We start from the raw sequence: 12,049 nt of genomic DNA, 5'->3' as shown, positions 1-12,049 counted from the left end.
CTTCTGAGACCTTTTGTTTATAGTTGCTGGTTTCTTTTGCTTTTAACTTTTTTTTTTTTTTTAAGATTTTATTTATTTATTCATGACAGACACAGAGAGAGAAGCAGAGACACAGGCAGAGGGAGAAGCAGGCTACATGCAGGGAGCCTGACGGACTCGATCCTGGATCTTCAGGATCACACCCTGGGCTGAAGGGCTGAAGGTGGTGTTAAACCGCTGGGCCACTGGGGCTGCCCTTAACTTCTTTTGATAATCGAGTGGCAAACTATTCCCTTTTGCACCCATACAAATGCCTTTTTATACTACAGTAATGGAAGATTCTCATAATTTTTTATCTGATAACTTTGACAGGTTATTTCTTTTTCCTTCTTGAGTGTAAACTTTAACCTCTTTTGGGATATGTGTTCCATTTTTATTCACTTTTCACTTACCCAGAGAACTTAAATTGCTTTTTTTTTTTTTTTTTGCTTCTCATGCTACTCATACTTTACTGCCAGGACTTTGAAAAATGGTTGCTATATCTCTGTGCCAAATTTGACTTGTTTTACCTTGGGAGTTACCAAAGTGTAGTTTAAAATCTTGCAGGTGGGCCATGCGGTGGAACATGATATCTGTGGTGGATCCTTTCCATCAGCCGTTTGTTGCTGTAGATGAAATTCAGAAAACTCTTCTCCTTATGGCTCTGGTAGTCCCAGAAGCCTGAATTTTCTGTGTCTTACCAGACACTAAGGTTTGGGATAGGGTAATGAGGAGTAGACATCCATCTTAGAACAGTGGCTGATGACTGGCCCCATGGTTCCTATACTGCTCTTATGTTAACTCTTGATTCCTCATAGCTGTGCTGTGGCATTCTTGTGAGGTTTAGTTTGTTGTTGTTGCTGTTATTCTTAACATAATTTTTTTTTTTTTTTTTACGCTTTGTCTTGATTAGTTAGGAAAATCAGGACAATCAAAAACTTTAGAACACCTGCTAGAATTATATAAGGGTGGTTCTGTGATTAAAATGTAATAGTAAAGACCCTGGACTCTGGGGTCAGATGACATATTTCAAATCACTGCTCTTCTACTTCCTGATTGTATGATTTTGGATAGTTTTGGCAATTAAGCTAACCTCTGTAAATTTAAAAATTTCTCATCTGTATAATGAGAACAATCAAATTACAATCTAATGTCATTAGAATTAAATAATCCATGGTAAAGCAACTAGCACAGTATTTAATTTCATGATTGTTGAAAATTAGATGAGGGGATCCCACCTGCGGGTGGCGCAGCGGTTTAGCGCCTGCCTTTGGCCCAGGGCGCGATCCTGGAGACCCAGGATCGAATCCCACGTCTGGCTCCCGGTGCATGGAGCCTGCTTCTCCCTCTGCCTATGTCTCTGCCTCTCTCTCTCTCTCTCTATCATAAATAAATAAAAATTTAAAAAAAAAGAAAATTAGATGAGTTATTACCTGTAAAAGACCTAAAATAGTACCTGGGAAATGATAAACTATTAGTAGCTATTTTTATTGTTACTCAGTAAATGTTGGTATATATCATCTTTAGCCCATCATAGGCCATGGTTTTCTCTCAATCTAATTAGGCTTTCCTTTTCTTTATGTGTCCTATTCTCATTGCAGTAAAAAAAAGTTCTACCAGTTTTCTATGTGATCAGTATTTTCAGAATCAGAAAATAAAGGCTTATTGCTTTTCTTATTTATAAAAATGTACATAAATGAGAAATTAGTTTGCCTTGACCTCTTGAAGAGAATGAAAAATACTAATTTGTGTTAAATTGTTACACAGCTTTTGATGATAGTTTTATTAACCATATTCCTTTTTTGTTTTTTTCCCCCCTGCTTCTATTTCTTTTTAAACCACTAGGAACATGTTTGATAAATTGAACCGTGATGCCTTCCAAATCGTTTCTTATTTTTTGTTTCAAACACTGGACCAGTCACTCACCAAAGAAGTTTTCAAGTGAGTCAAGTTACTTTATTTACTTTCTTTTTTTAAATTTATTTCCTTTTTTGTAAGTGGTCAGTCTCAAATTTAAAAGGGGAATATACTCTGATGTAAGCCAGAATCTCAACTTTGGCCTTTGACTATTGTTTTGAATGGTTGTCACAAAAATCAGGTTTGAGTCTTAAAAATTTAGTGCTTAACTTTTATAAATCTGAGTGATTTTTCTTTGGTACTTACCTTAAAATCACTGATTATGTCATAGATAAGATAGATTTTGTTTATAAAATTAGTTCCTAACATTCTTTATAGTCATAGTTGTTGGGCAAAACAGTTAATTGGTACCAATCTGTCTATACAGTTTTGCCTTACTTTTTTAAAATATTTTTTTGCTCATTACTCCCTGCCTTACTCCTTTTCGTATAGGCAATATCACTTGTTTTGTCTATTTTTAATTTTTAGGTCTCTAAATCCTTATTAGTTTAGTCGGTGATATATAAAAGTGTCAAATGCTATAGGTGAAAATCATTTCTATTTAGTTTAATGGTAGATAGTGTGGAATATTGAATAGTTTAAGGAGGAGATAAGAATATGAATAGCACTAAACCTTGGTTCCAAGTTATTTTCCATATCACTTGGGTTTCTACCACCAGAAAAAGTGTTAAAATTTGTTTTAATATTTATATTGTGCTATTATCCTTTTAAATAGAAAAAGTAGAGGGTCTGTTCGAGGATTCTCTTCCCCCCCTTTCCCTCCCACTACTTGTGTGCACCATGTGCACACTCTGTCTCCAAAAGTAAATAAATAAATCTTAAAAAAAAAAAAAAAAAAAAGAAAAGCAACAAGTAAATCCATTGTTTAGGCATTGTTATTTTTGATAATTTTTTTTTTAAAGATTTTATTTATTTGAGACAGAGAGAATGAGCAGTGGGGAGGGGCAGAGAGAGAAAAGCAGACTCCTTGCTGAGCAGGAAGCCCTATGCAGGGTCCCAACAAGATATAAAAATACTAAAAAGAAAAGTTTTGGGGTGCTTGAGTGGCTCAGTCTGTAAGCGCCTGCTTTCCACTAGGCTATGCTCCCAAGGTCCTGGGTTTGAGCCCCATTTTGGGCTGCCTGCTCAGCAGAGTCTGCTTCTTTCTTTGCCCCTCATGCCACTTGTGCGCTCTCTCTCTCTCTCTCAAATAAATAAACTCTGAAAATTATTTTATGTCTTGTTTATCCACAAAACAGTAGCACATATTGACTGTGTTATGGATTATCTCTAGGAGTCCAAAGCTTTCATGTCATTCCTTCTGTGCTCTTCCTGAGCAGTTATTTATGTTTCTCTCTCTCTCTCTTTCTCTCTCTCTTTCTTTCTTCCAGGCTTAACATACTAATTTATTTATACCATTTTTTTTTGGCATTAGTCCAGTGAATCCATTGAGAGCGTTGTCTTCTTTAGCTGATTTGTAGTAATTTTACTGGTGATTAATTGCTTCATTTAACATATGTATTCACTGATGTGGTAAACTGAACTCAGCCTTTAATTTATAAAGAAAAAGATCCAATTTCTCACAGGTTGGTATCCTTGTTTAGTTGAAATCTACAAATGTTAGTCTTGGTTCATTTAGCATTAATGTTTCTAGTATAGGATGTAAGTTTCGTGTTTTAAAATTTTTATTTTATTTTATTTTTTATTTTTTTAAAGATTTTATTTATTTATTCATAGAGACACACAGAGAGAGAGAGAGAGAGAGAGGCAGAGACACAGGCAGAGGGAGAAGCAGGCTCCATGCAGAGAGCCTGACGTGGGACTCTATCCAGGGTCTCCAGGATCACGCCCTGGGCTGCAGGCGGTTCTATCACTGCGCCACTGGGGCTGCCCTCGTGTTTTAAAATTTTGCTGAGTTTTTAAATTCATGATTCTAATGCTTCTATATATGTTTCTAAGGCTTTGTTGGCCTCCATTTGACCAAAAGAGTGACACTGAATTCCGGAAACATTGCTGTGATTGGTTAAAAAAGATTTCTGTAAGTATTCTCTTTCTGGAAGATACAAACTTTAAGAAGTTAAAAAACTACATTAAATTTTTTTTGGCTTTATTGAAGTATAATTTTACCTTAATTTTTTGGAGGTGAAATCTTTTTAGTGCTTTTATCCTAACAGTATAATAGCAAGGAAATATTTGTTAGAATAATACTTTTTAATGGTTTTTGGTAAGGATTCTGCATATATCTAGGAAACCAGCTTTGCTGCCTAGATGCATTGGAAATAGGTTACTGAGTTCCTGGGAGGTTATATCATGGTTTTCATTTAAAGAAACCTTTTTTTTTTTCTTATGAAAACATTTTTGACGATAATTTACTTTAGCTTGTGTCCCCAAGTAGTATCAATAATTGTGGCTTTATATTATAATTATTTTTTCTGGCCAAGTCCACCAAGAGTTTACAGGGATTCAAATATTCAACTTCTGGTTCAAATGGAATAATCCTGATCATTCCTGCTATGCTACATAATAGGAATTTTGTCTATTATTATTATTATTATTATTAGATCTATTATATGGGAGAGAGAAAGAGCATACGCGCTTGCATCTGTGAGTGTGGGGCATGGGAGGGAGGGGCAGAGGAGAAGGAGAGACATATGCTAAGCAGACTCCTAAGCAGACTGCCTGCTGAGCGCTGAGCCAAAAGCCAGGCTGGATCTCAATACCCAGAGCCAAAATCAAGAGTCAGATGTTTAACTAAATACACCAGCCAGATGCCCCAGAATTACGGTTATTATTAATAAGATTATTGTTGATAAGGTCTTCAAATCATCTTATTTCTTTTTTTCCTTAGGCTGAATGTGGAAGTAGTTTTCCTCAAGTTGTTGGATCATTGTTTCTTTCTCCTGGTGGTCCTAAGTTTATTCATCTGATGTATCATTTCGCAAGATTTGTTGCAATAAAATATATAAAAACCCATTCTAAAAGTAAGTTTAATTTTTAGTAGGAATTTTTTTGTTTTGAGTTTTAAATTTTCATTGTTTTTTTATAATTTATAAGTCAAAGAGATTTTAATAAAGCAAGATAAGATAAAAACATTAACTTACCTTACAAGGCATATAGTTAATATTCTACTGGAACTGTAAGTTTGAAAGCCTCTAATGAACATAAGTAACTATTCAGATAATTTTATTACATTCTAATACAGGGGTTGGGAAACATTTTCTATATAAGGCCAGATAGTGAATATCTTAAGCTTTGTGGACTACACAAGATCTCTTTCACATACACATCTCTATGGTTTTTTTTTTTTTTTTTTTAATACAACCCTTTCAAACCCTGGAAAGGATACCTAGCTTGCTGACCTCACAAAACTATCCAGAGGGCTAAATTAAATTAGACTTGGAGGTTATATGCCTCTACTATATTGTATTAAATGTATTGTGTTAAATGTTGTGTCATGCAAGGTTTACTTTGGCTACTGTCAGTTGGGATTTTTTTGTTAGAAATAGCTGTTTTAAAGGGATTTGATCTGTTTCTTAACTCATAGAAACAATATTTGATTTTAAAGCTAAGACGTAAAAAAAATGTTATTTGTAGTTTATTAAATATCCTGTTTTGTTTAATTGGTTTATGCTCATAAAACATGGGCAGCAAATACAGAAAGTCGATGCAGGAAGGTCCCATCCATCTTCCAGTTTCTAGAAACAACCATTGCTGACATTTTGCTTTATTTTCTTTTAGATTTTTTTTTTACACGTAACTATATCCATACTTTTTTAAGTAGGTAATTTTCATGATTCAAAAATCAAAAAGTGAAAAATATCTTTCACTTCTATTCTCTACTGAGTTTCCTTTTGTAGAAGTAACCAATGTAATTAAGAATACAGGCAAATATATATATATATTTTTTTTTTCTTTTTTTAAAACCCTAAATGGTGACATACATCAAGTTTCAGATCTTGTGTTTTTCGCACTGGTGTATATTGGAGATCATCTCATATCAGTTCATAGAGCTTTTTTATTTTCTCTCTTTAGAACTGCATATTTGAATTTTTTAACCAGTTTTCTGTTGACAGACATTTGGCTTTCCCCCCACCTTTTTTTTTTTTTTTTGGCTACAAATACAATGCTACAGTGACAAGCTTTATACATGTATGATTTTGTATGTTCAAGTATACATATGTGTGTGTGTGTGTGTATAACTGCTTGGTCAAAGGAATTGTGCAGTTGTAATTTACTAATTATTTTCAGATTATTTCCCGTAGAGATTGAACAATTTATACCTCTGTCATCAGTGTATGGAGAGTTTTGTTTTTCCACAGGCTCAACAACATTGCATGTCAGATATTTTTATCTTTTCAGTCTGATAGGTTAATACAGAATCTCAGGGTAGTTTTAATTTGTATTCCTCTTAATTAGTTAGATTGAAAATTGTTTCATATATTAAAGAGCAGTTTGTATTCTTTTGTACTCTATAACTTTTTCTGTTAAGTTATTGCTCTTTCATTTGTAGCCCTTATTTTTTAGTATACTTTCTCTGTGATGTGATATGTAAACCTTTTTTTCCAGTTTATATTCTGTGCATGGTGTTTAAAAACTTATACATGTGCTCTAGCTGTATAAGTATTTGCATATTTAAAATTTAGTGCAACATAAGCATTGTTACCAGTTTTTCTTTTTGTGGATGGTCTACTTTAACTATGTGTAGCCTAAAATTTATTATATGAAATCTATATGTTTGGATTTAACAGTTTATTGTGCATAAGACTTCTAAGCATGGGTTGTCGTAGTTGTTGTTTAAAGCAATTCCAGTCAACGCATTCAGTCTCTAGATGACTTCTGCATTCAGCAGACTTATCCCCTGTTAAATATTTAGAATCTGTGGTTTCTTTGGGGGTATCACTAGAACCTGGATTAGTAATGTTAAGTGTAGTGGGGTGGTCCCTGTTTTCCAGAATATCCATTTTTATTGTGTTGAGCCATCTTAAAGTAGGACTTATTACAGCTAAAAATCCGGACTCTGAAATGTTGGATGGATTATTCTCAGGGTCTACTTTGATCATTAGTAACACAGCTAAGAATTATTTGGGAAATGGAGACTGGTTTTAATTTGGTTGTCCTATTGGTCTTACTAGGTAGAACAATAAACTGATTGGAGCAAAGGAGGTATTGTGATCTCACCTCATCTCTTTAAATTGGTTTTCTTCTTTTGTTTGTGTTACTATGTATAACAATTTGTTCATGGATGTATCAAGCTGTGATAAGAATTATTTGGGGCATATGGACTCTCAAAAGTTTTTTAGTATGTAAAACAACTCAACTTTAGATACCCTTTTTTAGTTACCTACTTAAAAAAAGGTTTCCTTTCTTTTGTTAAAATTAGTTGTATGTGTTTATGCGACATACCGGTTTTTAAGGAGTTGTTAATCTCTTAAAATTAATAGATTTCAACATTTTTGATATTTATTAGCTGTAAATCTAAGTTTTCTATGATCTTTTTTTTTTTTATTTTTTTTATCCCCCCCCCCCATTCGTTTTCTATGATCTTATTTGTGTTGCATGTAGATTCTTCTATACGTTTTACGGAGACATTTAATGTAAAGCCACAAGATATGCACAAATGCATTGCCAGATGCCATGTAGCACGTAATCGATTTTTACACGTTTTGCAAAGAGAAGATTGTGTTATTCAAAAGTATCAGGAAAATGCACAGTAAGTAATACATTAATAGAAAATGAAAATTCCACGGGTGCCTGAGTGGTGCAGTTAGACATCTGACTCTTGGTTTTGGCTTAGGTCATGATTTCTCAGTCCTTGAGATCAAGCCTACATTGTGGGGCTCTGCACTGGGTGTGGAGCCTGCTTGAGATTCTCTCTCCCTCTCTTTCTGCCCCTCCCTCGCATATGTGTATGTTCTTTCCCTACACCCCCCCAAAAAGGAAACAGAAATTCCTTTCTTTTTGAATAAATGTCATCAATGTGCCTTCATTGGCAGTAATCCATGCTTACCTAAAAACTCCTTAGTGTTCGCTTTCCATTTTAAAGCCAGATAACTTCTGGATAAGATATTTTAAAACTATGCATACTAAATGAAATTTCAGAACAAAGGAAAGTATTACTTTGATTTAAAAGTTCAGTACTGGGCAGCCCCGGTGGCGCAGCGGTTTAGCGCCGCATGCAGCCCAGGGTGTGATCCGGGATCGAGTCCCACGTCAGGCTTTCTGTGTGGTGCCTGCTTCTCCCTCTGCCTGTGTCTCTGCCTCTGCCCCCCCCCCCCCCTCTCTCTCTCTGTCTCTATGAATAAATAAAATAAAATCTTTTTTTTTTTTTAAACAAATGTTTTTTTTAATTATTTTATTTATTTATGATAGGCACACAGTGAGAGAGAGAGAGAGAGAGAGAGGGGCAGAGGCAGGCTCCATGCACCGGGAGCCCGACGTGGGATTCGATCCCGGGTCTCCAGGATCGCGCCCTGGGCCAAAGGCAGGCGCTAAACCGCTGCGCCACCCAGGGAATCCCCCCATAAAATAAAATCTTTAAAATAAATAAATAAATTAATTAAAAAAAAGTTCAGTACTGGGGCAGCCCGGGGTGGCTCAGCGGTTTAGCTCTGCCTTTGGCCCAGGGTGTGATCCTGGAGACCTGGGATCGAGTCCCACATCGGGCTCCCTGTGTGGAGCAGCTTGCTTCTCCCTCTGCATGTGTCTCTGCCTCTCTCTCTCTCTCTCTCTCTGTCTCTCCTGAATAAATAAATAAAATCTTAAAAAAAAAAAAAAGCTCAGTACTGGGATGCCTGGGTAGCTCAGTGATTGGGCATCTGCCTTCAGCTCAGGGTGTGATCCTGGAGTTTCAGGATTGAGTCCCGCATTGGGCTCCCTGCATGGAGCCTGCTTCTCCCTCTGCCTGTGTCTCTGCCTCTCACGAGTAAATAAAAATCTTAAATAAAAAAATCAAAAAAATTCAGTATTTTAGAGATTTTTCTTTGATATGGATTTACATTTTTAAGATATAATTATAGTGCTCATTCTATTTTGTATCCTTTTTTCTCATTTCATTCTGTAAGTTTTTCCATATTGCCATAGTATGTTGCTTTTATTTATTTAAAAATTTGAAAATTATTTTTATTTTTAAAATTTTAACATTTTCAAAGTATATTGCTTCTGAAATCTACTTGATAGTCTTTGAGTATCCATTAAATAGATACTGTGAAGTGGGTATTCCATAGTCTTTTTAACCACTTCATATTATGTTATATTTAAGTTTATCTTGTCAGCAAATTTTTATTTGGTTACTTCTATGTGCCAGATATTGTTTAGGCACTGGTCCTACAGCATTAAATAAGATAGGCAAGGTTCCTACTCTCAAGAAATAGCATATTTTTTTTTTTAATCTATTGTGAAAGTTAGAATATCCTTTGAAATCACCTTGAAAATACAACATTGCCTAAGTGTCCTAGGTAACATTTAAATTTATCCCTTAAGTATTTGTGACAAGGATGAGAGCAGAGTAGTCTTACTTCCAACATTTTTATTTGAAGACAGTGTATATGAGCCAAGAAGTCCTGGTCCATCCTAATAGCAATCTATATGTTAGATCACTCCTGTAACTCTTAAAGGAAGTCTAGAGCCCATTACCTGGCTGCTGGGTCTATTTGGAAGAGTAGTTTTCAGTGGCCTTGAGCAAAGATAAGATATGGGGGAAAGCATCAAAGTGGTCCTTATCAGTTAATTGTAATGGAATTATAGTTGTCATTTATATGTTTTCTTACAGATTGTCAGTTAAACAAGTAAGAAATTTGAGATCAGAATGTATGGAACATCAAAACCAAATAAAGAAGTAAGTGACTTTTAAATTAGAGCTGAAAGTTGCCTTAGTTCAACTCCTGCATTTTACCAGTAAGGAAATTGAGAGTCCCATAAGATTAGAACATAATTCTGATTCCTAGTCCAATTCTTCCAATACATTTATTGCTGAGGTAGAATTTTATTTTTGTTTTTAATTAGGATAGTTTTTAATTGGTGGGTTTATAGATCAGTTAGCTCTTTTGGTGGTAAATTATCAGACAATTAAAAAAAATAACTAATGAAATCATTTAATTTTTGACTAGAGTGGAATCCTCTGATGACGAAAGTAATATACAAGAGAAAATCCAGAAGGTAACTTTTTAAGGAACAAATTTAATCTTTCTTACTTTTGTGATGTGCAGTTGGCTTACTTATTTGGACTTTTATTCTCTCTTTTTGTCATTTCTTTTTGTAAATTTTTTTTTTTAACTCAGTAAGTAATATATAAGGGTGCCTCTAAAAAGCATGAATATAATGGAAAAAATTAACTTAAAATTTATTAAGACTAAAAAATACAAAAGCAGGTTTAAATTAATGATAGAAAGTTCAGTTTGTAACTAATAGTATTTATGTAAATAAAGTATGTTAACTGAAGGGAGATGGTAAGCATGGAAGAAAAATGAGAAGTCAGCATTGAGGCTGGCTTGGCAGTTAGGAAGAATCTGGCAGACATAATCTGAGGTTTTCAGAGGTTGGATTTGATGTGAGATTGGAGTGTTTTCTTAGGCCTTTGTGTTTAGATGAAATCTTTCTCAAGCTCTTTGTTCTGATTTTATGATCACTGAGCTGCTTTGCATGTTAACTTGGCGTCCCCAGCAGTTTGTCACTGGAAAAAGTCAGTGCTCTCCTCAGGGAATAATTATTCATCCATCAGTGAATTTGTATTAATCACCTGCCATGTGCTAGGCTTTTTTCTTGATAGTAGAGCTACAGTAGTGAAGGAAAGAGGCAAAGTCATTTCCTTCATGGATCTTCCAACTTTGTGAATATGAATGGATATTCCTATTACTGAACACAGTATCTTTGATTGTAATTTTAATAGGTTGATGTGAAACCTGTTAAAAGTTTTCACATTGATCCCTCCTGAGTTTGGTTAAGGTTCACTTTCCCTGAGCCCTTTACCTTTGGTCAGTTTTTTAGTCATTGACAAGATTAAAGTAAAAATCTGAGAACTTAAAAAAAGAAAAAGAAAAAGAAAAAAAAAATCTGAGAATGAGATCCTGGATCTTTGTCCACCAAGGAAATGCCATCCTGTGAAATCTCTAGATTGCCAATGAGTCCTCTTTGGGGACAACTTTACCTTGTACCATGGGAAGACATAAGCACAAACATGGGTATAATTATTGTATTTCCCTGCCTGCCTCCCACTTTTATAAATTCTTTGAAGGCATAATATATGTACAAAAAGTGATAAAGTCACAAGTGTGTAGCCTGACAAAATTTCACAAAGTGAGTATACCCATGTAACCAGCATACAGTATAAGGAACAGAACATTACCCCAGAAGCTTCAGGTCCCCTTTCATTTAAAACCATTTTCCCCAAGAGTAAATACTCACTTCTTACATTAAAGATTAGTTTGCCTCTTCTTGAACTTTATATACAGGGGACTATATAGAATACATTCCTTTGTGTTTGTCTTTGATGACTCATGCTGTTTTATACATGCTGTTGTGTGTAGGTTGTAGTGTGTTCATTCACAATGTTATGTAGTGTTTTGTTTTATGAATATAGCACAACATACTTTTTTTTTTACTCTCAGTAGACCTTTGGGTTAATTGCAGTTTTTGACTATTAAAATAGAAATGCTATGAACATTCTTTAAAATTTTTTTTATTATCTTAATTGAAATATAGTTGGCACATAATGTTATGTAAGTTTCAGGTATACAGCGTAGTGATTGGACAATTCTCTTATTTATGCTATGCTCACCACAAGTGTAGCTACCACCTATAAACATTCTTTTTTTTTTTTTTTTTTTTTATTTATGATAGTCACAGAGAGAGAGAGAGAGAGGCAGAGACATAGGCAGAGGGAGAAGCAGGCTCCATGCACCGGGAGCCCGATGTGGGATTCGATCCCGGGTCTCCAGGATCGCGCCCTGGGCCAAAGGCAGGCGCCAAACCGCTGCGCCACCCAGGGATCCCACCTATAAACATTCTTACATCTGCATTTTACCGAACATAGATGGATTAGTATATGCCTAAGATTCTTTGCTTTTAAAGAAGCATGGTTTTTCATATTTTAATCTTTTGAAAGAAACTTAAATGGCTCTTAGAATTGATGTGGTTTTTT

At 34.8% G+C, this 12,049-nt stretch overlaps 1 protein-coding gene across 5 annotated transcripts in view; it reads left to right on the top strand.

Moving 5' to 3' along the window:
- Positions 1–12,049, top strand: part of HAUS6 (HAUS augmin like complex subunit 6) — a 45,050-nt gene that overhangs the window by 3,234 nt on the left and 29,767 nt on the right. For all 5 annotated transcript variants that reach the window (XM_072841483.1, XM_072841482.1, XM_072841487.1 and 2 more), the window contains exons 2-7: positions 1,864–1,959; positions 3,874–3,952; positions 4,763–4,895; positions 7,477–7,624; positions 9,683–9,748; positions 10,020–10,068. In XM_072841483.1, the coding sequence (XP_072697584.1) occupies positions 1,864–1,959; positions 3,874–3,952; positions 4,763–4,895; positions 7,477–7,624; positions 9,683–9,748; positions 10,020–10,068 (571 nt within the window). The remainder of the gene's footprint in view (positions 1–1,863; positions 1,960–3,873; positions 3,953–4,762; positions 4,896–7,476; positions 7,625–9,682; positions 9,749–10,019; positions 10,069–12,049) is intronic.

Source organism: Canis lupus, chromosome 10 (genome assembly GCF_048164855.1).
Source record: "Canis lupus baileyi chromosome 10, mCanLup2.hap1, whole genome shotgun sequence".
NCBI lineage: Eukaryota > Metazoa > Chordata > Mammalia > Carnivora > Canidae > Canis > Canis lupus.
The sequence above is the reverse complement of the archived record's forward strand: the minus strand, read 5'-3'. Positions and strand labels throughout refer to the sequence as shown.